The sequence below is a fragment of the Pygocentrus nattereri genome, chromosome 17, assembly GCF_015220715.1.
Source record: "Pygocentrus nattereri isolate fPygNat1 chromosome 17, fPygNat1.pri, whole genome shotgun sequence".
In the NCBI taxonomy this organism is placed as follows: domain Eukaryota; kingdom Metazoa; phylum Chordata; class Actinopteri; order Characiformes; family Serrasalmidae; genus Pygocentrus; species Pygocentrus nattereri.
Window position 1 is genome coordinate 29345389 of NC_051227.1, and position 26830 is coordinate 29372218.

The window sequence follows — 26830 nt, forward strand, 5'->3', positions numbered from 1 at the left end:
TTCTAACATACAGTATGGGAAAAATACTTAAAAATAAAAAATCATTCTGTATTTCAGATTCATTTGTTGCACATGCAACAAAAGTTATCAGTTTAGTTTAGACTCACAATATCTGTGCTTTTTTAGGATTGCAAGATGGCATTCTGAGAATGTTTACAGCAGCTCTGAAGGCAAGCATGCTCCTTATTAGATATTTGTTAGGTGTTGTCATTATTTTGTCCACCCCTGTGCATTAGCATCAAGCTTTTGCTGGTCAGTGATATGGCAATTATTTTCTTCACTTACTTGGATCAGCACAGATAACCTGAATTCAATTATATTATTAAGAGTCACATACATTAAGAGTCACATACATAAAGTTTAAAGAAAAGCTGAAAAATGTTCAAGCAAAAGTGATTGCTGAGAAATACTAAGTACAATTCCAGGGAAAATCTTGTGGAGTAGCTACTTGTAAACCACTCTGTCATCCCATTTGTTTGGTATTCTTGCCAAATAAATTAATCAAGTGGTCAAAGTGTTTATTGTAGTCTTTCATGGCGTGCATGCAGATTTTGTGTAAATATTTCATCTCCCTGATGTGGTACTGTGTTGTGTATACATTTGCCCAGTTGGTGGACTCACTGTGATTGGGTCTTCATGAAAGTCAAGCTATTGCCAATGCTGTGCCCTGTGATGCGAGAGCTTAAGACAGTGAGTATGACCATGTTCATGACCATGTTTGGGAGAAGACAGGTTATACTCAGTCTGCTAGTGGTGTTCCTGTTATGAGTTTTTTAAATAACCAAGTAGAGACAAATCTCACACCCTGCTCTATTAACATTTAAGATTTATTATGATCAACTTTAACAGATAACAGATCACAGTGTGATAAATCTGATGATGGTTTTTAAAACTCTGTTGAACAAAGAATGAGAGTGATTTTAGAGCAAATAGCTTTGCATGTGCTTTGTTTATATGTGTATATATACTATACGTATGGGTGGGGGATCTCTACTCAGCACTCCCTTATTTCTGGCAATGGAAAATGACTTGGGCAGCTTTAAGTATCTAAAACTGACCCTGACCAAAAAAAATGTGAGATTAACCACGGCTGAACTGACACAATTACAGCAAATCCTAAATATCTGCTTTTTCATTTGATGTAACCGCGTTGTGCACAGTTAATCGATAAGCACAGTTTTGATGTATAGTATGATTTGCATGTATTCATGCATAATGAAGTCAGATTACTGTGCACATCTACCAAGGACTGGGGTACTTGAACCTCAGCAGAGGTGCCCTTGACACTTACACACCCACATACACCACTTAAACTACATCCTTCATGTCAAGTTAGTTTAACCACTGAGCAAGCCAGAGGGGAAAACTGACAATCTGGTGTCATGAAGGCAGCTGTAATTTACAATGCTTTGACTTTCTAGGCAGGAAATTACCCTCTATTTCAGTGACCTGCTTCTTTTTCCATTAGCTTTGAAATCCATGATTTCGACATCCATATTTTTCATGCTCGCCAGATTATATTGCTGTGCATAAATTAAGGTGATGTGGATCGATTTACTGTGTTACCAAAAAACATCTTAATTGGTACACTGGAGGAGGAGAATCTACCTACTTAACATAAGTAAATATCTACGTTATGAAGCCCTTTCGCTGAACAAGCGACCTCCAGCAGCGTTATTTTTAACAGCAGCTGACAGCAGCTCAATTCCTCGTTTTGAGGAACATTCCAGATCCGTCAGGTCCACAGAGCAGCGAACGGGTCAGTGTGGCTCAGCTTCATGTGCCTGCGTTGTCTGATAGGCTAAGCGGGCCTGACACTGTGAAGACCACGCCCACCCGCGCTGCCACGCCCACCTCTCCTCCACATCAAAGCGCTGAGAACCAAACTGTAAGCCACTGTCTGCTGTTTATGAGAGAACGCGTTGGACAAAAACAATAGCCTTTTTATCGGTTCTTGCTCTTCACGCACCGACAGAGAGATTCACGATAACGAGGCTGAGGACCAAGAGCTGCTTTCATGCAGCCTCAGTGATGAGACGAGGGGCTCACAGCGGCGGGCGAGATTGGCCAGCTGTGATTGGTCGAGCCTGGTGAAGGGGCGGGGTGTTTGTGCGTGTGCATGTTTGTGTCTGCAGTCATACAGACGCACTGTACTCCAAGGAGGATCTGACGGCGAACAGGGGCAACCTCATCATCCCAGTCTGAAAAGCCTACAGCGGTGAGTGAGCCTTTAAAACTCGTACTAGTCCACAGCTGAGAGTGTCTGTGCTAATGAGGCAGACTGGAGCACACAGGTCGACGCTGAGAGCTGCCGTGATGAAGGGAGCATGGAAAATGGCAAATACTGGGGCGTGTTACAGTCAGTCAACAATCAGTCGCTGTTTACACGGTCCGAGGCCCTCAGCAGTCATTCAGCCTCACTGACTGAGCGGTGTGTGGTGTTAGACGGAGCAGGGAGAACTGCAGTTGGCGAGCACGCTGATTAATAATTAATGAACAGGGTAAAGATGATGGATAGCGCATATTCGTTGTTTTCCTGGTTGCTCAGGGGAATACTTGATGTGTGGGGCTGTCCTGTGTATTTTATTACTATTATTATTATTATTATTATTGATGGGTGATGTGTGTACAGGTGCCATGTGAGTGATGCGGTGTAGGGCCAGCAGGCCTGTGCTGCGCCACCAGTGCCCATCCAGTCATAGCACAGAGAAGAGGCCTGTGCGCGTGTGTGTGACGTCAGAGGCAGAAATTGCGCCACAAAAAAAGACGACGAGACAGAGCGGACATCGTCGTCTGACATTGACGACCAAGACAGCTGTTCTAGCCCCCCAAAGCTGCTGCCTACCTGCAAATCACATTAACGCTCAAACTGTCACTTTTCTAACACTCGTTTTGGTGGCTTGTATTGTGCCATGCCTCAAAGAGGATCTCCACCTACTTCTCAAAATTTCTGCATAATTCAGCTGTTGAAGATGTAAACAAACCTCATTAGGGTGGCTTTAAATGAAATGGCGTTTTGTAGAGAAACTTGCCAACTGATTTCTTTATAATGGTGGTGATAGGAACCAGGGGTCACAACAGAAATATGCATGTTTTATTTACTGTCCAGACTGAGCAATGAACCAGCAATGTCTTATGACATATGTATGTCATATGTAATGTTGATCATGCTAATCAACCTCCAAACATTCTGTGTGTATCTCTCTGGATTAAAAAATTCTAACTTTAGAATTCTAGCCGATTCTAACTTTATTATTACAACTATTGTGAAACAACGTCTCAGGCATCAGACAGTGTGTTTGTAACCATTCCATAAAACAACTGTCTGTGAGGTAGAATTTATGGGCCTTGAAGTCTTCAGATGTCTGGTTCCTATTACCATTACTGTGAGAAATTCTGACTCCAGTCTAGAGAAACATGAGTATGTCACATTAAACTGGGCTAAATGACTTTGTTTACATCTTAAACTAAACTGGACCAGAATTAGAATTCCCCTTTAGTCATCAGATGTATTTAAGGGCCTACGTTTCAAAACACTTTCCCTGATACTGACTTGGATACTGAAATCTTGAGCCAATACAGAGCTGATACTCATCCATTAAAAACTACTTAGCTTTAAAATGAGCTATTTTAAAGTGAAACACTTAACTAAAGATGGCCATCTAAATGCTCAAACTGCTCACTCTACCATCCCACAAGAAGGATACACAGCTGACATCCCATCACACAATGAGTGTGTGTACTCAGGCTGTTACAGGATTGAACTGAATTCATTCTTTTTTCCCGCTAATAGCCAATTCAGCATGTTCTGCTGATATTAGCCTGATACCGGTTATGAGATCAGTGCCATCTCTAATTGCTATTCTTTTATGATGTGACATTGAGACATCCCACTGAAGTACAAGACAAACTTACACACGAATACTTGCTACTAAACTGTGCTTGTCTTTTATTCTGCATTATAATGATGTCTAGAAATAGACATCTGTCTTATTTTCATTTCCATTTGAACTCAGAGAGACATTCTCATATGCTGCATATGACACAAAAGCCATGTGATCAAAGAGAATATAAACTTTGTTTGCTGTCTGTTCTCTTTTGTGTTATAACTTGAATGCTTAGCTGGTGAAAAGAATGCAGCCTGCCTTGGATAGAATTCATTTCCTTAGAACAATGCTTTTGTACAGCCAAGTACTAGTTGCTCTCTACATATGGCACTGTTACAGTTTTATATAATCAGAATACAGTTATTGAGTTAATTGTGAACAACAGTTGTCAATAATAGCTGGCAGCTCGTCATTACTTTGGAAAAAAAATATTTTTTATAAAAATGCCGTCGAAACATATCTTTGGACTAACAGCCTCAACTCTGTCTAAAAAAAGCTGAGCAGATGGCTGCACCCTTTGTTTTGTCTGACTGGCTCTCTCTGTGGTTCTCATTCAGTTCAGGAGAATGGACTTTAGCTTCCGTGATAATAATGCATGCGGAGCTCCCAAGCCAGGCCAGGACAGCCTGCTGAAGAAAGACTTTGTGGCTAGTCCAGAGGCAAAGAGCTTTGACAACAAAGCTGGTGAGAGGACAGATGGGAAGAGTGAAGGTGAGCTTGAACCTCATGGCAATACATTCTACTCTTTTCTGAAAAGCCTCAAAATTGTGTTTCCTAAAAATACTTTACTGGCTTTTATATGGAGTGCTTCCTAGACAGCATGTTATGTCAGCTTAACAGCTACACTGTATAAACACTTTGTTAGACCATCAAAAAATATAAAGTTTTGGCAACTTTTACTCTTTTAGTCGAAAAGCCACGATAAAGCAATGGGGAACAGAGTGTGCAGCAACACAATGGCTTTGACATACAATGCACAAAGCTATTTTGAGACATTCTCATTATAAATAATCATCAGCATATTCACTCTGTACACTAAGGCTATAGAGTACATACAGTGCATTACAGAGCACAAGCTGAAAAAACTGATTCAAAATGTATTATTTTTTAACATAACACATTTAATGAACCATGTGGATGGAGCTCGATGCGTTCTCATTCCTCATCTCAATTACTTGACACAGTTTGCTGCTAGGATCGAGGATGGTCACAGCTGGTTGTGTAACCATGGTAATGGGCCCACACTCTCTGCCTGTCTCTTCTTTTCAGCATCAGTTGTCTATGACTAGCCCTCTCATTACACCTGATTAAGACTATGGATGAGGCTGGACTGTTTCAGTAACAGACTCACCAAGCTACAGTTGACATTAAACCATACTCTGTCACACTTCATGAACTTAGCCATCTGACTGGAAAGGAAGTACAATTTTCTCTCATTCTGCCATTAACAAAATGACCAGGCTCAGTGCGATTTCTCTTCTCTCAGCCTTCCCAGGGTCTGGATTCCTTTCTGGAATGCCTGGGGGGCAGACTGGGAGCCAGTTTCAGGGTTTCCTAGGAGAAAGTCGCCCTGGGGCACCTGAAAAAACGCTCTTCAGCACTGACGTATCAGGTGAGGCTGACTGTGGCACATTTGTCTAGAAATTATTTTGACAGCAAATGTTCTGTGAGTATAAGAGAAAGTAAATGTCGATCAGTAAGTTGAGTTCAGTTCAGTGAATTGTATTTTCTGGATCTTGCTTAATGATTATTTTTGACAGGCTAAGATACAAAATACAAAATAACAATACAAAAAAGAATAATGACAGCATGGTAGATGATGATATTTTAATTATTATCTTAACTGAGAAATAGGTATTTTCCTAAATAACCTGATAGTCTATACTTTAATAACATTGCTTTTTCTGAACAGTAGTCAAATTATGGTAATTTGTCATGGGCATATAATCGGCCTGTGCAATTGATTTAAAGCAAAGTATAAATGAATAAAATGTGACATTTAAATGTAAATAGAAGCAGTACTGTGAAAAGTCAGAGGCCACCCTTTTCCTTTATTTAATTTCCAGTTAGCCATTCAGTGCAAGTAAAAAAAAAAAGAAAAAAAGCAAGAAACATACATGTAACAGAAAATGACACAGAAGCCTCCAACTCTAATTGTAACATCTATCAGCATTTAATTGGTCCACTCTTCACTTCCGCACTCTACAGCTACTTTGACTCTTCCATTCTTCTAGTCTTAAAATCAATGAGCTACAGCTGTGTCCTCCCAACAAAAGCTGTTCCTAAAGGTTAGTTCCCTTCAAACAGATGCTAACATTCACACACACACAAGTACCCGAACACACCTTAGCTGCCTTGCAGATTTGTCTTTCATGTGCATCTAACAAGGCTATAGGAGATATTCTGAGGAGATATAAAATATAAAATAATGCATAAAGATATAAAGTAATCAACATACATAAAAAAGGGGAAGTCAAAAGATAATAAATGACAAAACAATAAAACTGTGCAAGATCTGGTAGACTACAACTGACACAGCACTTAAAGCTTTCATCTTAGAGAGAAGAAAATCAAGCTTCACTCTTGCTTCATATCTGACAAATACACACTTGTTTCTGTCCATCCTTCTACTGTGAGTCTGACAGCATGCACTGCTGTCCAGAAACAGAACCCACCCCCCCCCCCTCAATTTTACAATAATACCAAGGGGTAACAGTACCAGTACAGTAACAGTAGCACATGCTTCCTCTGAAATGTATGAAATGAACTGACGAATCTGTAATTGGGATTATCTGGATCATCAGAAGCAGAAAAATGAACCAACCTCTAAAACTGAACTTTGGAGGTGTTTACAAGAAGTACAGAAAATATCCCTGCACATTTATTTGACATTTATATAAAAACTAAGAGCAGGTCCCCCAAAAAGAATAGCAGCTGTAATAAAAGCAAAGCGTGGACACACTTAATAGCATATTTAGTTGTTGAGACTGTAATATTCTGTTAAATATATTTCGCTTTCCAAAAAATTCTCTACATAATCTGAACCCTGTGGCTGTCCTCTACATTGTGTGCTGATCCTTTACATTCATGATGAATGGACCAATAGAAATGCTTCATAATTACTTGGAATAAAACCTCTTTTAATTTGAGTTAAAGAGGTTTTATTAAAAGTAATCTTGAAGCATTTCTATTGATCAATTCAATGTTTTTGCCTTCTGCTGTAAAGTTACTATATTGGAGATACATGTTTTTGTTTTTTTTGAACAGCAAAAGTATGTTTTGTGATTTTATTTTTTGATGCAGAAAAAAAATCTTTGACCAAAAATGTAATAAATGAAAGTATGTGATAAAACTACCATTTGAGTGCCCCTACTTATAATGAAAGAATGATCAGTCCAGCTTCCAAAGCTCCTAGATGAGTGTCAGGACCAGCAAATCAGCAAACGGGGCTTGAGGACAACAGTATGGACACTTTTATAGGTTACTACTGTAATAATGCTAATGCATGTTATGTGATTTATCTCTTGAAACCTCATGCTATATTTCCACTGTTATGCTTTGCAGGGTTCTCCCAGCCAGCAATGAATATGAGTGCTAATATGAATGTGGGCATGGCCCCATTCCAGTCCTCTAAACCTCCCAGCTTGGTTGAACCTCAGAAGACATCTACTCTGCATGCCAGTGAACCACCCAAACCATTCCAGGCACAGAGTAAACCTTCTGACACAAGCCCTCATAACACCTCGGACAACTCTGCAGGTAAAGTTCAACTCTACTTAACACACCTCACTGCAGACTTGTGCAGGTAAGACAGATGTTAACTATTAACTGTCAACACTTAATCTCTAATTATAATGCAGGTCATAGTGCTCTTGTAAACAACACAACAGGATCACTTATTAACTGAGGTTTGTGGTCAGTTTCTTGTTTCAGAGCTTCCGGTCAAAATGCTAACCACACCACACTGAGGACAGCTTAGTCAGAATAATAGTAAATATTTCAATTATGTTCTGTCTTTGTTGTGTTTAAGATATTTAATTTACTTTCTTTTTTTTCTGTTAATTAATAAAAGTGCAGTTGATCAAAATACATTTTCTATGTTGAACATTATCTCAAATGAACCTTCCTCTATAATGCACATGCAGTATGAAGCAAATGTATTCAAAAAGTGTAAAGTGAACTTGAGATTCTGGTATACAGCCAACCTACAACAATACACATTTACAGGTGAATAATATTAGTGCAAACTAGACAGCCATCTGCCCTGCGGTCTCAGGCTTGAACAACATTTAAAGAATTTGGGAATGCCAGTGGTTTGAGCTGAGATCTGGTAGTGGTTTAAGATCCTGGATAATAAACAGGTGTGTCTCACAGTGCAGTGTTCTTTGTATACCTATTAAGGCATGTGCTACAGTCTTCTGGCGCATGCCAGTTCACAAATATTTAGTTAGTAACACCCACTGAATATACACCTAGCCTATACCATTTTAAAACTGCATAATAAAAAGCAAAAAAGTGAATTGTCAAAAATAAGTAAATAAATAAAACAGGTAAAAAAAAATACACAATGCCTGACCAGCATTTGCCTGAATACACAAGCCTTTTACTTGTAAGCGTGCTTCTTCAACTTTAAATCTACATGACTGATTTATAGCTGATTTATATTGTTAATAAGTAAGTAATTACTCTGCTGTATTGGCAAGATTAAGTAATAGTCCCAAAATGCCTATACTTTAAAAATTTCCCTTTTTTATTTTAAACATTAGGTAAAAAAAATAGTATTTAGAATATTTTTCCTGTAAGAGCTTCAATTCCTTGTGACATGGACATGTGTGATAAAATTGAACGCTCTTTCATGAAAGGAAGTGCTTTTTATGAACAAAATACTGTGTATGCATATGAGTACCTCTTTAAACCTGTCAGAATAGAGGGTCTACACCCTGATATTTAACACAGATGTTTTAAGAAGGCCTTTGGTGCTGCTGAGGACAAAGTTTTTTTCCTGAAAATTGTGCATCTGTGTGGAAAATGTCACCAGCGAATGCATTAACTGGCCAAAGGGTGGCCTGCTTTTTTGCTTTGAACAGGGCTTTTGTGTATAGAAAACCTATAGGCCCTGAGCTACAGCACTGTCTACCAAGAAGAAATATTTAGGGGAGCTTTAAGTTGGAAATTTAAAACTGCTGTTTGTTTCTACATTCCCAGTCAGCTGGTCTCTACAGCTTTGATTCATTTATTTTATCTTATGATTATTTTGCTTGTTTTCTCTTTTATCTTACATTCATTATGATACTGTCAAGCCTAAAAAATTCAAATGGCTAATTTGTTGTCCATTGAGTAGCAAAAGTGGTGTCAGGTCTGTCTTGTTACGTTGTTTCTCTGTGGTACAAGTGATGATAGATCCCCAGTCCAGTGCTTCTCAGGCCTTTATGTGTTGGTGATGCATTTTTGATGACCTTTGTTCACAAATGATATGCATGGTAGAAAATGACACTTCCTCTTCCTCTCTGTACACCGCAAAGTTTGGGGAAACCCTTGGACAGGTGAGGATATGCTCTCCACAGAGCTGTCCCATTCCCCCAGCAAGCCAGAGCAGAGTCCCACTAAGCCTTTGGGTATCCAAGGATATCAGGATCAAGATGCTACAGCTGAGAAAGAGTCAAATGTGGGAGGCCAGCAGAAGCAGAAAAAATGTGATGATATGGAAGAGGTGCATGGTCTCTTGGAAAGCCTCCGGTCTCCTGAGAAAACTGTATCAAAAAGCACTGACCAGGGAGGCTCTTCACCCCCAAGTCCAGGGGAAAGCTGGAAGAGTGAGATTCGAGAGTGGGGTGGAGGTCGGATCCAAGCCAAAAAAAACAAGAGTAGAACAAAGCTCCCTGAAGAGTGGGCCACCGTGGCAAATACCAGCAGTCCATCTCCTCCACCTGGTCCCTCTATGGTCACAGACATGGACGTTTGCACTGCTTCTACCACTAGCAATGAACAAGGGAGTGCACCAACTTCTATCAGACCAGATGCTACATCTCTTACAACCACAGTTCAATCAGCTGCCCCAACTGCAAGTCAGACAAATGTTATCTCACAATCTACAATTTCAGACCCTTCCCAAAGCACCCCAGTAGTAACTGCCTCCTCGCATGTATCCCTAGATTTCACCTCTGGCTTTAAGACTACTGTAGGTTCCATCCCTAGCCCACAGACCAGCACTACCTCCCTGAACATTTCCACTATGTCTGACCCCGTCCCCTCCCTTCCAGTCACCTCCAGCACTGTAGTAAGCCAAAACCCTGCAGCTTCGGCCTCCCTCACCTCATTCACAAAGCACCAGGAGCCACCGCTGACAAAGTCCCCCCAACTGCAAGGTTGGTGATACAGAAGAATATATGAAGATGATTTCCTTAATGCATGGCTCAATGGAGTGGGCCTTCTTCCACTTAGCTATGTCTGTACTGAGATACCACACCCATTTTAGGTCACAGTAACCTACTGTAGAACAATTTTCCATGAAAGTTGGTCCAAACTCAGGTGACGACAAACAACAAAATGCCCAGCTGGACACAAAAAAACAAGCTTCTCTCATGCAGCACTGAGCCAAACTTTGTTACAAAGTGTGTTCACTTACAGCAGGCTGTTTTTAACTTACATGTGCATTGTTCAGACTGGAGTCCTTAAAGCATGTCATTATGTCATCTTTAATTCAAACATCATTCACACATCAGTACCATTGACTTTTTGAGATGAGAATATTATACTTCTGCATTATGAAATAATACAGATAACTACTCTGAACTAACTTTTTAACTAATTGATGAATTCATATTGATAGTAACCGTTACTTTTCTTTCTGTCTCCTTGCACACTGCACAATTTAAGAGGACATTTGAACATGCTCCGATCTGATTGATACAGCAGTACGATATGACAGTGCGTGGCAGAGGCAAGCTGGTTATTCCCAAAGGAGCAGCATCTAGTGTTAGTTTTCAAAGTAGGTCAAAGTAGACTTTAATCACTGAATATTTCTGAACAAAATATTCGTTTCAGAAAGTTTTATTGAAATACGATGTTCAATCAATGGTGTTAAAAGACATGAAACTGAAGCATGGTGTTTCCTGTTTTACCATTGAGGAAACTAGTGAGAACCATCCTTTCTAGATGTTAACAGACACAAGTAGTCAGTGTCCTGTAGCATTCTGTAAGCACTTATAATCAAAAATAGATCTATCTAGGCCTCCTAATAGACTTTACTCTCCAAACAGTATTTTATGTTGGTTTAAGGATGTGTTAACACTTTTTTTCTATAGAAATACATGAAAACTGTTCTTTGGCATAGTATTAAATGCAAAGCATTTAGTTGCATGTCAGTATAATACTAATATAAATTAACTGACTTTAACTCGCAAAAAATTATTTACTTGTTTAAGTTCACTTCTTGAAAGTAAATGTGCAGAAAACATAAAAATTGTGTATTCACATGTACAGTTCATTCACAATTTATTATTCTGCATGATGACACTACTTCAGTCCTGCACGTATTTGGTGATTCCATGCCAAGACTGGTAGCTTCAGAAGGTCTACCACCCAATCTAAAACAAATCTAGGGGAAAATGCTGTAGTCCAGCATTCTCCAACCCTGTTTTTGAAGATTTCCCTTCCTGCAGACTTCAGCTCCACCTCCAGTCAACCCCACCTGATCTATGTAATTAATGCCTTAAAAAGTCCTTGATTAGCTGTACATTAGATTTTGGTTGGAGGTGAAACCTACAGGAGGGGATCTCCAGGAGGAGTGTTGGTGACCACTGCTATAGTCTATATATGCTGTTGTCTGTTCTGGAAAATTAGCAGCATTACCACATAAAACATCCATCCATCCATCCATCCATCCATCCATCCATTTTCTAATCCGCTTCTCCGTCAGGGTCGCGGGGCACATAAAACATAAACTGGTATATTAATGTATGATTAACAGATCTCCAAGTGACAGTTATTAGAGAATAGATGATTGCTGCAGCCATGAACAAGTTAGAAAACTTATAATAAATCTACCCACTAAGATGAATTAAAGATGGACAGTCTGGAACAGAAACGTCTGTGTGAGACAAGTGCAGTATGTTAATCCGGGTGAATGTAATTCGAATTGTTGACCTGCCAACGATGTAGCCAATGAGCAAATTAACACAGTGCTGCACAAGAGCTGTTTAATTGAGTCCCAGTGCCCCAGATTGGCCGAGTTACTGTTATTCATATTTAACCCCTCTTTTAAGAGTAAATGAAAATGTTCTCTTTGGGAATTTACTGTGACTGGAAATCCCATAGTAAACTGTCCCTGTGCCATATACTCTCTGATCCTTCCTGCATGTAATAAACTGTCAGTGCTGTCTTAACACACTGATTGCTTTGCATTGCATCAACCAAAAGAATGTAATTGTTTATTGGCTCTTTTTCTGGATAACAGCAGGCCTCTTTTTCTCGCAGCATCTCCCAGAGTGCATTGATCCTTTAGCTTTGCGTGGCTATCATGAGCTGATTATGTGTATGGTATTCAATGCTGCTCATCCAGAGTGGTTTGATGATAGTGTCAGTTTGTAGGCCAATCTTCTTGCAAACGTGCTGTCATTTATTATACCCATGCTCTGCTCAAGACTTTCTCTCAACTAGAACAGTTTTCATAATATAAATCTACAGCTCTGTCAGTTGACTTCTAATCTGAGAATCTGCTCAAATGTTTGATTTTTTTTCCTCAATGACTACTGGACTTCTGGATGTATTAATAAAAAAATGCTAAGTACAGGACATCTAGTATTAATGAAAACATTTTTCTTTTTACTTTCTGTTTATGTACTACACTGATTGATGAACTCTGGACGTAAAACAGGTAAGACATCTCAGTCTTTCATTTTATATAACTCTATAACCTGAAACACCAACAAAATACTGATTATATCTTACGATTGTGTGTGAGTGTGACATCTTTAAAATATTCTGTCACAAAAGGAAATGATAAATGAGCATTTGAGGAAGCATCTTATCACCATATTGTAATAAACTTGCATATTCACCTGATCAAACTACTGGGGGGTGCTTTCTGCATGCCATATTAACAATTTATAGCATCTATGCTCAGATTTAGTGTTTTACCTTTATGAAAATCATCCATAGATGGCACTCGGTGTGCAAAAAGCATAGTACTGTCAACCTAGCAAGTGGGTGAAAGTGCATGCATGACTTCTAAATCAATTAAACTTTGTTGCCAGCATAACAGTTTATAGTGCTTTTCTTGCTTATTGTCACTACAGCTGTTGTAAAATAGCTTATGCAAAGACATGTAAAGGTCCAAGACCACCCAATCGATGGTGACACATACTGATTTGTTTGAGTGAACCTGGAGTGAGAGGTGTGCTTCAGCCAACCAAGTAGTCATTTGATATTCAGATTACAGATGACACAACTGCAACTGTAGGCTGAAATTTTCAAAAAGGAACTAAGATGCTGAGAACATCATTAATATTTTCTAACAACCTTTAGCACCTAAAATACCAACTGCAGTTCCCTTACAGAAACAGAAACTGAAAAGTCTGATAATCAGTAGCGCTGAGTCACAGCTCCAAGGATATGGACATGTTGCTGAAGTTATTAATATAAACATACACTATATGTGCAAAAAGTAACCAGACACTCCTGATCCGTTTGTTGGAGGCTGGATAGGGTTGTGTCGTAGGCCTGATCTGGCCCACAGGCTTTGTGTTTGACATGTGGGTCCTAGAACTTACAAACAAATGTGTAATATTCGGTTCATGTGAAATGAAATTATTATTCTAGTCTAGATGACTAATAACATCAGTCATTTTCAACAAAAAAAGCTTGAAATTCATATTTTTTAAATTAATATTTATCACTTGCAGACAGCTAATAATCTTTGAGCAGTCTGGTTTGTAATTTAAAGTAAATAATCATTTGTTTGATCATCTACCACTTTCAGTAAACTACTGCCCTGGTATTTATTAGCTGAATACTTGTTTGCAATGGCATGTGTGCAGTGGAGAGGAAAAGCTGCTGAGACATTGCCTACCAACAGCATATTTCCTGCTTTGACATGGCAGAGGAGAAATGCAGATGTAAGCTGTACCTGTCAGGGGTTGCTGTGACCTACATCTCTTCTTTCATGATGAGGACAGGCCTCTGAGATCTTCACTGGTGCACACAAATATCAGTTTTTGAACCTTTCTTGCATCTAGTTACAACCAGTCAAGGATTCCTCCTCCAATAATACCTACAAAATAACACTGCATCTATTTTAGTAACAGTAGTTATAAATATTAAGCGATATGGGTACACAAGGGGAGAGAAAGCAGAGTGATCAGGACCTTTAAATCATTTTTTTAATGCACAAAAACTTTGTAAAAAAGGTAATTTTATTAATGACACCCCTTGTCTTTTTCAAGTGAAAGAAAGCTTGACTGCCAAAGACAAGACAGAGAAGGTGGATACAACTGCTAGGATGGATACTTCCAGTACTCTTGGGAAAGCAGACAAGCCTGAAAAGACAGAGAAGACTGATGCCTCCATGAAGAAAGAGAATTTGGACAAGAATCAGGAGGCAGAGAAAAAGGACCATAAACCTGAGAAGAACGAGAAAGTTGAGAAAGCTGAAAAAACAAACAATGAAGGGAAAGAAGAGAAGAAGAATGGCAGTGAAAAGGTGGACAAGATGGTCAAAAATGAGAAGAATGAGAAGGCTGGTAAAGGGACAGTCAAGCCCACTACAGCTAATGGAAATAAAGAACTGATCAGCCCTGACAACAAAGCTAAGGTAGGCCTTAAATGGGGAAATACTTTATCCATTGCTAAAACTTAGTTTGACCAAGCATTTTCTTCCATGACTTAAAAGAATGATCTATGCTAGCATGCTTTTTTTTAACGTTCTGTTTGCATATGGCTGTGGTATGTAATCATATGCAGGCAGACAAACAGAATTCAGCAAAACCAAACTTGCATTCCACTGGAGAAAATTCAGCCAATAAAAAAGGCCCTGCTTCCAAGACAACGACCCCTACCACTGGCACTAAGAAACCTTCTGGGACCACCTCTGCCCGTGAAGCAAAGGTGAGTAGACTTTTTCCCTGACCAGCTGTGGCAATTTGGATATGATGGTGAGCATGAAGTCTGGGTGTGATCTAGTATGTTTAAAAGTCTGCTCCCAGTGAAAGCAAATCAAATCAAAATGTCCACTATAACGAAGTGTTTAAGAAAAAAAGCAATTGGAGATTAAAAATGTAGCCTATTTCATTTGTCATTGCAAAAACTTTTCTTGACTGAAAAAAAGGTTGTACAAGCCATATAGGGGTACATTTAGGTTAACTGCTCTGTGAAAATGTAACAATTCTTTATTTTGTCATTTAAAACAATAGTCATTAAGAAATTATTTTCTGTGAAAATAAATTACTTTGATGTTTGTTTTGACATAGCATAAGCCAGTGTATATGATAGTGGGTCAGTGTAAGTCTACAGTGAGCAGTGCTATCTGGTCTGGATAAAAAGCCATTTAGGTCAAATTTGAGACTGTGGTCTGTCAGGTGACTGCCTTTGGCATCTGATAACAGGAGTAACCCTCTCTATGCTAACAGCAGTAGCATGTCATCTCTCCTTCAAGCATGCAATTAGGCTGCTCTTTGACCCACTTCACTATGACCAGGCTACTTCTCCAGACCTCTTACATGAGCTCTTTGCCTTTTTCTCTTCAGACTCCAGAGAATGATGCTCCACCCCAGCGGAAGCCTCCTGTGCCAAAGTTTAATGGCAGCACCAAGAGCAACACCCGCACTGGCCGGGGTTCCTCTGGTTAGTCTCAAGTAAACTTGACCCATAACATTTTACCTTAACTTAAGTTAAAAATGACAGATGTTGCCACTATATGCCCAAAGTGTGCATGCAAGCATTTTTTTCTTTGTTTTATTAATATTTTATGATTAAGTCAACTTACAACAACCAGCATACCATGTTTTTAACATGTGATTTAACCAAAGTATTATTTTGAAATGTATCATTGCTTTGCAGTGAATAATTTTACTTTTAATATATTATGTGGGAATAGTCTTGAACTTTTGAAGTTCAATTCCACAAGACTAATTTCTTGTTAAGTAGTACCATATTCTGTGTTGCTTTCTAAGATTAGATTTGCCCACAGAATCATATCTTTAACTTCAAGTCTCTGTTTTTAATTCCTGCCTTCCTCCTCCAAAAAGCTAAAATCCCGCCGAGGACAACCCCTACCTCCTCCTCAGCGAATGCCAATACTCCAGCTACCAATGGGAACTCAACCACTCGTCCATCACGCATCACCAAACCCCCTGTTCCCAAGCAGGTTCCATTACCAAGGAAGCCTCCAGTGCCGCGAGCACCCCGTAACAATCGAATCACTAACGCCCCCCTGCCTGACCTAAAAAATGTGTCTTCCAAGATTGGCTCCACAGACAACATGAAGTACCAGCCCGGTGGAGGCAAGGTATCGTGATCAAGAGTGAGGTTACTCTGCTGCTTAGTACAGTAACTTAATTTGCATGAGAATTCATGTTTTTCTTTATGGCTGTAAAAAAATTACTATCTACAGTATCAATCAAAAGCATATCTACTTATCTACATATCTACTTATTTACTTACCTCATCTTAAAATAATAGTAAATACATTAAAACTTTGATATAACACAAAGATTTATGCAGTGGATGCAAATGTATTAGTGTAAGGTGGTAAAGATGTAGTATAGATAGTTTGGCTTTTAAAAAAAAGTTTATTTGCTCCTTTCAGATTCAAAACTACAGTAATAAGACCATAAATCTCTACTCTGTTTTGGAATCTGTGACTCTATGCCCTCTGTTCCTTGTATAGATTCAGATAGTCCACAAAAAACTAGACTTCAGCCATGTGACCTCCCGCTGTGGCTCCAAGGACAACATCAAGCACACCCCAGGAGGAGGGAATGTAAGTGCCCCACGTCTTAGTATTGCATGCATAAACATATTATACCTCCTTCAATCACACATTGCAACCTTATGTATAAATACTTTTGCCTTAATATGTATGTGTTCAGCACTTGCTTAACAAAATTAGTCAGACAAAACTTATGTAACTGAACTACCACATTTTTTAATTTGTCCATAGAGTAATACAGAGAGAGCACTTAAGAAAGTTCATATTTGGACTGATATTTTCTTGCTCAGTTGCAAGTTTGGATTGAATAGAAATGTACAACAACTTGGAATTCATGTTCAAGCCTCACTAGTCATGAACATCTATAGTTATATGTAAAGGTTTGGGCATCCCAGGACAAATTTGTACATATCTGTGTAAAAGTGTAAAAAGTAAACAAACTGTAGCAAAACATGTAAATGAACAGTTACTTTATATTTGATTAAAAACTTAAAAATACAATAAAGATAAAACAGTGGTTATGGCATTTGTAAACATATGGACACTACTAAGTCAGTACTTAGTATCACCCTGAGTCATCAGTACTTAGTAGCAGCCTGGGTCATCCATAACACATCGAAGGGGCAGTAAATACACTATACTGCCAAAAGTATTCACTCACCCATCCAAGTCACTGAATTCAGGTGTTCCAATCACTTCCATGGCCAGAGGTATAAAAAACCAAGCACCTGGGCATGCAGACAGCTTCTACAAACATTTGTGAAAGAATGGGTCGCTCTCAGGAGCTCAGTGAATTCCAGCATGGTACCGTGATAGAATGCCACCTGTGCAAGTCCAGTCATGACATTTCTTCATTACTAAATAATCCACAGTTAACTGTCAGTGGTATTATAACAAAGTGGAAGCCATTGGGAATGACAGTAACTCAGCCACTAAGTGGTAGGCCACGTAAAATGACAGAGCGGGGTCAGTTTATGCTGAGGTGCATAGTGCGCAGAGGTCACCAACTTTCTGCAGAGTCAATCACTACAGACCTCCAAACTTCATGTGGCCTTCAGATTAGCTCAAGAACATTGCATAGAGATTTATGGAATGGGTTTCCATTGCCAAGCAGCTGCATCCAAACCTTACATCACCAAGCACAATGCAAAGCGTCGAATGCAGTGGTGTGAAGCGCCAACACTGGACTCCAGAGCAGTGGAGACGTGTTCTCTGGAGTGACGAATCATGCTTCTCCATTTGGCAATCCGATGGATGAGTCTGGGTTTGGCGGTTGCCAGGAGAACAGTACTTGTCTGACTGCATTGTGCCAAGTGTAAAGTTTGGTGGAGGGGAGATTATGGTGTGGGGATGTTTTTCAGGAGTTGGGCTCGGCCCCTTAGTTCCAGTGAAAGGAACTCTTAATGCTTCAGCAGACCAAGAGATTTTGGACAATTTTGTGAGAAACTTTGTGAGAAAAGTTCAAGAATGTCCTCTTCCTGTTCCAACATAACTGCACACCAGTGCACAAAGCAAAGTCCATAAAGACATGGATGAGTGAGTTTGGTGTGAAAGAACTTGACTGGCCTGCACAAAGTCCTGATCTCAGCCCGAGAGAACAACTTTGGGATGAATTAGAGCGGAGACTGCGAGCCAGGCCTTCTCGCCCAACATCAGTGTCTGACCTCACAAATGCGCTTTTGGAAGAATGGTCAAAAATTCCAATAAACACACTCCTAAATCTTGTGGAAAACCTTCCCAGAAGAGTTGAAGCTGTTATAGCTGCTAAGGGTGGGCCGACATCATATTAAACCCTATGGATTAAGAATGGGATGTCACTCAAGTTCATATGAGCAAATACTTTTGGAAATATAGTGTATATTAAAATATTTACATGTAAAATTCATAAAAATACAGAACTACAATAAAATGTAATGACAAAACACATAATTCTCCATGATTCCTACTACAATGACTCATTTTGACTCCTCTCACAGATAAAGGACCCTTAGCTCTTTAACATAGCAACCTCCCTATGAACTTAATTTCTTCCTAATGTGATGATCTTCAGATTCAGATTCAGAACAAAAAGGTTGATGTGAGCAAAGTGACCGCAAAGTGTGGCTCCAAGGACAACATTAAGAACAAGCCAGGTAACTTACTGACTGCTTAGTCATTGCTAATCATTTTTCTGTTTATGCTATATATTTTCTGTAAGTAACCACTGATCCATAACAGGTGATGGTGACGAGACGTCTCCTAAGACAAACAGCAGCCCCAAGGCCAATGACGGATCACCAGACGGTGTGAGCCATAAACCCGAAGGCGAGCAAGTTAAGGTAATTAACATCACTGCTACATCTACAAATCTCTGTTCTGCTGTCATGGAGAGATTTCGTCTAGGTTCAATTTAAAGGAACAAAAAAACATCTCGTACTTGTGGCCAAAAAAATGGTCATATCTGCAAACCGACAGATCATCTCACAGTAAATCTGCAGAAACGTTTGGCTGACATTTCATGAACGAGTCATAAACCATTAGAAGTTTCTTTTACCTAGGTGTGTATTACAAATGTTATTGGGCATATATTAGGGGGTTTTTATGTTTTTTTCTATGGATACACTACTGAGGAAAGAGAGATCACACTTTATTTATTTAATTTCCAGTCAAAATGGCCATTCAATAAAAATGTGTCTTTTTGGAATCAGGAAAAAGCAGAAAACGTGTATTTAAAAGAATTAAACCACAACAATTAAAAAAAAAAATTTAAGTGTATACATACTTTGCTTTTATAAGAGCTTCCATTCTTATTAGGAGACTTGCTTTCAGTTTTTCATCTGCAAGGATGTTTTTCCACACCTCCAAAGTTCAGTCTTAGACGCTGGCTTCATTTCATTATTCGACACACCTTCAGTGACGCTAAGCTTTGGGCTCTGGGGCGATCAGTTCATCATTTTGAGAGCACCAGCAGTTTCAATGTCTGAAGCAGAGATTGATTTTCTCCAGTCTCTCAAGGATGAAAGTTTTAAGTACTTTCACTTCTTTTCATTTGCTCTTTGCCCCTTCCTTATGAAAGTGGATTATTTTATATCTAATCCATCTCTGAAATATCTCTTGAAGAATGAATAAATTGTATTTAATGGTTGTTCTGACTGGTAATTAATTAAATGAGGGGTGGTATCTGACTTTGCTGTGCATCATTATTTATTGTATTTGTTGGAAAACATGCCTAAAATACAAGAACTGCTGGCACTTCTTGCCCAGCATCACACTACAGCACATCTGTACCACAGGAAGAGAAGGTAACAGAAAGGCTGCAGCATCATGAAAGCTATTTGATATTGCTTGTCTGCAAAGTGGCCTGTGCTATACTCCCCTCTTTCTACACAGAGCCTGTGTTAACAGACATTCTGATACATCCTCATCATCCTTTCTGTACACTACAATGTTCACTTGTGCTTCCAGGCGGGGGGGCAACAGCAGAAATCTGAGGGAAGCCCACCTGCCCCTGCTGCAAACCTCCCCAGTCAGGCAGATAAAGCGGCTAAGGAGAGTGGGCTGAAGGAGGGTTCCTCTGCTGTTCCCTCTGGGGGGGAGGGGTTATTGAACTCCCAGGGCCTGGACAAGCGTATCACTGCGACAAGTAAGAATATATATGAGGCACTTTCACTAAACTGTGATGTCTGTGCACCATGATCTAGTCCGTCGGCCTTTAACTCTTAATATTTTTGATTTCTTTTGTAGGTTTTTCATTTCATTATTCTATCTAGTCATTCTCGTTTATCTAATTGCTCTGTTATCCCCACTTGTTATTTTCTCTATTCCCAGAGTTATCCTTGTTGTCAGTGTTTTCAGAAAACCTCTAAACTCATTTTTTTGTTTCTTTTTATTTTGCTTCACATTTGAATAAAGGAAGCAGCTGCCCTTTATAGTCTTCGCTGTTAGCTAATGCACAAAACAACCGCAAGCTAAATTTAAAAGCTTTGGATTTGGAAATCAGTAGCCATAAGCAAAATCGTTGGATCTCTTTCATTATGTCAACTGTGAATGTTTCCAACATGCCACTGAAACAACAACTTTAAATTCATTCTTTTTAATATCAGTTTTATAACCAAGGCAACCAAACCAATTGGCAAAATGTACAATTTAGCTAAAGCCAAAGGCACTTATTGGGGGTTTGTTTGAGGGACAGACTCTCTGCCTAATCATGTAGCCAGAGCTTTATGATGACTGATAAGCAATGGAAGCCAAAACAGTTTAATCAGAGCACCCTGATTGTTCCTCGATTATATAATGTTTTGGAGCTGATAAAAGTTCTGATCCTGACATGTATACAGTGTTCTGATTAAAACAGAATTATCACTACATGATAACACTACATGCAGCTCTACACTGTTGTTGTGGGATGCAAAAGGCTATTTTATTTGACAAACAGTTGCTACACTGACACTGTTTGCTTGTTCATTAGCACAATGTCAGATATTGCCCTCAGAGAATTTCTCAGTTATAGCCTTTCAAAGTATTTTTAGCTTTTAAAGCTTTTTAAAGTTCTCAGAAATGAGAAATGGTCTCTAAGAATTAATGGTCAGAAGAACTCTCCTTCCTGTCTGTCTTTTGCTCTTCCAGCAAATCACAGCCACAAAGGGCGTGTTCAAAAACAAGTGGGAATTAAAATGTCAAGATTTAAGTTTGTCCAATTTGAAAATGAGTAACAGTAAGCAAATCTCTTAGACCCATTTCATCACGTTATTTGAGTGCATGCGGCATGCCACTGAAAGGTCACCTTCAAATTAATTATCTATATCAGTTTTATATCCAAGAAACTTTAGTAAATTGCTACAGCTTATGCTACTGTTTGAGATACAGCCTCTCTCGGAAGTCTGGTAGGCAGAGTTTCATGCTGACTGATAAGTAATGGAAGCCTTCCCAGCCAGTGAGTTGCCATGCTGTTCAATCTCAAAGTTAAAATTTCCTGTCAGCAGATTTCCTTGAGAAACTGATACAGAGAGTAGGAACAACTAATTTTAACATTCCCGTTGAATGTACAGAATCAGAACAGTCATATTAGGAGAAGATCAAGAACATTTACCTAAATTATATGGGTATTTTTACTACATTGAAATGAACCGAGTAGAACTTTGTGCCACTTAGTATTGATGCCACACTTCCTACCAAAGAAATTTAAGATTAGATTTAATTGATATGAGTTCATTGAACGTTACTTGCTCAGTGCCAAGAAATTCTAATGATATCCCCAGTTCAGATAATGTTTCAAACCCTTGATCCAAATCAGTCAATATATATTTATATCAATATATGATGTGTTTTGTCAGAGAAAACAGCAGTTTTCCACTTAATGCTCTGAGGTTTAGTATCTTTAACTTCTGTTCCACAGACTGAGTCTTACAAGCTGAGCTTCCAAGAGGATGCACAAGCTCACACGGACCGTGGCACCAATATCATCTCCTGGTCCTCCCCGAGTGGCAGCCACCTCCCACCCACATTGCAACACCTCTCGCAGTGTTTCTCTGGGGTCCACAGTCTCCCTCGTCTCAGTCCAGCCTGTCGCATCTAGTTGCCAGGGAATGGGTTCAAACCAGTACTCTAGCAGTACACAAGCTGACCCTTTAAAACCTGCATTTATCTCACCATTGTCAACAGCTTCTTCTCTCTTCTTTAACCATGTTCTCTGTTTCCCCAGATAAACACAGATCAGATCTCAAGGCAAGGCTTTGACAGGTTTGTGGTTTCATTCAGGATAATCCATACTTGGTTTCCTTCATGGACTTGTCTGAACGCAGGATGTTGGTAGCCTCATACAACCATCCTGAAACATTTTTTTGTTTACTTTCCACGTAGATGCTTCTTCAGATGCTGTTCTTGCTTTCCTTAGATGTTCTGTTCGGGTCAGCAATGCTAGTGGTGGAATTTGAAAACAAGAACAATGGCTGCACCAAATGCTTATGACCATTTGGCAGCACCATCACACAGACAGTGTGAAACAACAAAAAGCTAGACAGAAATACATTTAGTTTCAGGATGTTTCTATGAGGCTAGCAGGTTGGAGGTTAAGTATGAAATGGAAACCACTGGGTAGGATTAAGTTTTTTTTGTCAGTACCAGTATCCACTTCACTATCCTCAACTGCCACTACAACCGTTAGTATGTCAACACTACAGTGCGTTGCTCCAAGATTATAATGAACCAGTATTATTTGGTCCCTTTGGCAGCAGGTATCCATGAGTGGAAAGTACAGAGTTCACTTCAGTTGTGTCTTGTTAAATTATTATGGCTGTCAGTAAGCACCCACTATTGCAAGCATGCCAGACTGTGTGTTTAACCCAATTAAATCAACAAATACCACCTACTCATAATGTTACCTCCGTACATAGAACACTACTAGGCACTTGTAGGCTGTTTGAGTAGTAGGACATTTACAGTTCCACTGTAATGTGCATAGGTTACAGTAACAATGAGTCTTTACCTTGTCTGTCACTTCAGCGTTTCTCTGATCTCTAGAATAACTGAATAATTAGTTGAATATCAGGATCGTAGTTTAACAGACACCTTCCCAACATTTACTGTAGCACAGTGCAGAGAAAAAGTCCCACATGCTATATGAGCAGGAGTAGAAGGAAGAGGCAGTAAGAAAATAAACATGAGATGCTGCGGGACATATGAAGGCGTATTATGCAGGAGGGAAGCATGCTGACGAAAATACAAAATCAGGTCCATCTCACTGTCCATGATTAGGAGATGTTCTGTATGATACCCATTGATATGGTTGTGAAAGAATTGAAGAACTAACTAAACTCAGCATATGACAATGTGATTGAGGGACAATTCATTACATTTTAATTCTATTTAATGTTGCATTAAACTTGCCAAGTGGTATCTAACTGAATGCTGTTGGCCAGTTTAGTATTTTATTAATTTGCCTGCATCATAAGGATCTGCCGCATAATCAAAGGCATAAAATATAAAAATTATACACCAGTTTGGCCAAGAGGTGTAGCAAAATGTATATTTGACCGACCCCTTCAGTTCTATTCATTTTTCTTCTTTCAAATTCCAATTTGACACTTTTAGACTATTTACACATCTATTTTGCATTAGACCAGTGATTTGTAGTTCATTTCAAGTTCATTTCAAGAATCAAGAGGAAAAAACATCCCAGAACTTCTCCACTACAGGTTTGATAGAACTTGAAAACATGATATCCCACTGAATTAACTAATACAGCACAGAAGCAGAAGGAAAGCCCCCCTAAAGTTTTCAAAAAGAAGAAAAGTGTTCAAAGTGCAAAGTTCATGTGCTTAAAAAGGATGGTTTTCATGCTTAGATGTTTCTATGAATGGTTCTTCAAACTGATGGAGAATGCGTTGTGTGGTTTAATATAGCACCAACTAGGATTCTGCTATTGGTATGATGTGAATCTTGTAACAACAGAAGTACCGTGTTTGGTGCTATGTAGACCTCTTCAAAAAATTCTATATAGAAATCAACACATTTTCCATAGATCTGAAAGAAAAAAAAACATTTAAGCATGAAAATAGTTCTTTGAATGTTCATGGTTCAATACAATCATTGTCAACTGTAATAATTTTATTTAGTTATCTATTGTCACCTTTTTTTGTTGTCAGCCCTGGTCTGAACTTCATGTTTCAGCCAAGATTTTTCATTTCAGCGCATCCCTATTATGGAGCTGAGCTAGTGGACTCTTTGTTAGTACTAATAAACTTCATTAAAATAATACTAATATACATGATTTAAATCAGCCCCAGCATATTTATAAACACATTCCCTGGAATAAAAAAATCAGTCTCTTCAGTGATATACTAGAAACCTTGTTGGGATACAGTGTAAATGTAAATCACCAAGAAGGCCTGTTTAGAGAATAAACATTTTGTGAATGTCAAGGCACCACAGAGTGGATTCAGAATGCAGCATATACATGTTGTGTAATACCTGAGCCAGTGAGCCTGTGAATATATTTACAGTCGTCCTGTCTGTAGCTCTCTTTGTGTCTTGTGTACAGTGCAGGGGTTGCATAAGCTTCAGTGTGTAGTAGTCACACACTCACAGATACAGGCAACGACAGTGAACGCCCATACAGTGTTATTAGAGTATGCCACCCACCCCAGACCCACACATTCACACACAACAGTTTTGTAAATACACCCTCAATGTTTCTGTTGTCACCACAATGATTAAAAGATACTTGATAGACTGATACAGGGATACAAAGAAAAGGTCTGCAGTCTGGACAGTTTCTCTGGACAGTATTTTATGAGTTAAAAATACAATGAATGTTTACAGGTATTTTTTTTTATTATTTCTTAACAAAGTAAAGGCAAATGAAGGGGAAGAAATAGCAATGCTAGGTGTATTTAGTATGTGTGAAGAGACAATCCATTGTTAGGTGTTAGGTTAGAGAATTTGTGCAACAGCAGCTTGTGTAATGATCATGATGCAGAGCAAAAACAAGTAGCAATAATTTATCCTTCAGAAAATTCATTTCATTTTCATTTTGCCCAGAAAAGCAGCAGAAATGTTAATTTATTCTTGAATATTAAATAGAATTGAATATATTTTATTTGTACTTGAGGGGCAATTCATAACATATATGGGCATATAAACATATGACACAAATATATAATAGAGAGACATGTACTCACAACTAAAGGCCAACGACACATCAGAATACAGAAACAGAAACCTCCCACCTGTTCAACACGAACTCATCTTGTGAGCAGGGAGAGTTCCTGTAAGACAAAAGTAACCATCTCTTATGACTCTGTTAAACATCATGCTTCATTTCACTGCAGTCTGTGGTCAGTTTACACAAACCTGCACCATCCGTTAGGACACAAAAGCACACTGATGCAGAATCAGGCAGGGTGAAGGAAAGTCAATGAGTTACACATTTCTTTGAAATATTCTGATTGTACAGTTTAGTTATTACAAAACATGTGTACCTGCTAAGCAAAGCTGAGCCTTGCCATAGTTTGTGAATTATGCATGCTCTGTGTGAATGCTTGTGCTAGATGATGGATAAGTCTGACAAATGAAATGTTGTTAAAAGTACCAAGTATTTTTTTAAATGTAGCTAAGCACTGAATTCCAGTTCATCTACATTGAAACACAGCACTTAACAGTAAACTAGCGGTATTAATCAGTCGTGATTTAATTCTGGTGTAAAGTCTTTTGGTCCGATTGTATATATGATGGAATTGTTAAGCAAATCTAACCAGCCAACGAAACATTAATGTAGCAGTCCACAATTTTATGAAGTTTTCCACATGCTGATTTGAATGTTCCCATTTTAAGTCAACACCAGAAGAATATTTCTCTAGCTTCTAATAGCCAGAAAAAGAGACGGATGTGATAAAACTGGAGTCAAGCAACACTAATCTGAACAGAAGTGACCACTGAAAGTTTTCACACAGCAATAATAACAATTATATATATATAATATACTCTATTTTCATTTCACCCTAATATACAGAAAGCGGCTCACAATGGAAAATCATTCACTATAAGCACAGTAAGGCTTGATTATACATTTATAATCAGTGTTAAACATGTTAAATGCTTTCCGCATTTTCATATCCACTGACTTCGATTTTATGGGAACAAAATCAGAAGGACTTGTGACAGGCAGATTGTCCTTGAGTGTCCTTTAGTCAGCAGTGGCGGGAATAGACGTTAGAGGTCATCACTGACCCCTGTAACAATGATTCCTCTCACAAGCAGCTCCCAAGACGTAGCCTATGAAGGTCAGTCAGTCTGTGTTGTGTCTGTGAAACAAACCAGTAGGTTCACATTGGCATGTAATAGTGTAGAGCACTCCAGTCAGGCAGCTCGGAGTCCCCAGTGTCAGTTCGGGTTCAGTGTGTATTTAACTCTCAATGGCATTTGGGTATCAGCCTTAGTCAGGATACGTTGAGCTGAAATGTTTTGCCTATGAAAAATGTATTCTTTGTTGTGGTTGTCAACTATTGATGTGAATATTAATAAAACTGACTACAAAAATGTG

At 38.9% G+C, this 26830-nt stretch overlaps 1 protein-coding gene across 2 annotated transcripts; it reads left to right on the forward strand.

Moving 5' to 3' along the window:
- The first annotated feature begins 1877 nt into the window (after positions 1-1877).
- On the forward strand, positions 1878-26830 carry map4l (microtubule associated protein 4 like). 2 transcript variants are annotated; one of them, XM_017719200.2, is made up of 14 exons: positions 1878-2218; positions 4445-4598; positions 5374-5499; positions 7452-7646; positions 9410-10252; positions 14330-14697; positions 14847-14990; positions 15629-15725; positions 16130-16389; positions 16771-16863; positions 18863-18944; positions 19030-19130; positions 20257-20434; positions 22187-26830. In XM_017719200.2, exons 2-14 carry the CDS (start codon positions 4454-4456, stop codon positions 22189-22191), a joined length of 2637 nt encoding a protein of 878 aa, XP_017574689.1. In that variant the 5' UTR covers positions 1878-2218; positions 4445-4453; the 3' UTR covers positions 22192-26830. The 2 variants fall into 2 exon arrangements, with proteins under 2 accessions (XP_017574689.1, XP_017574690.1); XM_017719201.2 differs by lacking the exon at positions 9410-10252 and having other exon boundaries at positions 1887-2218.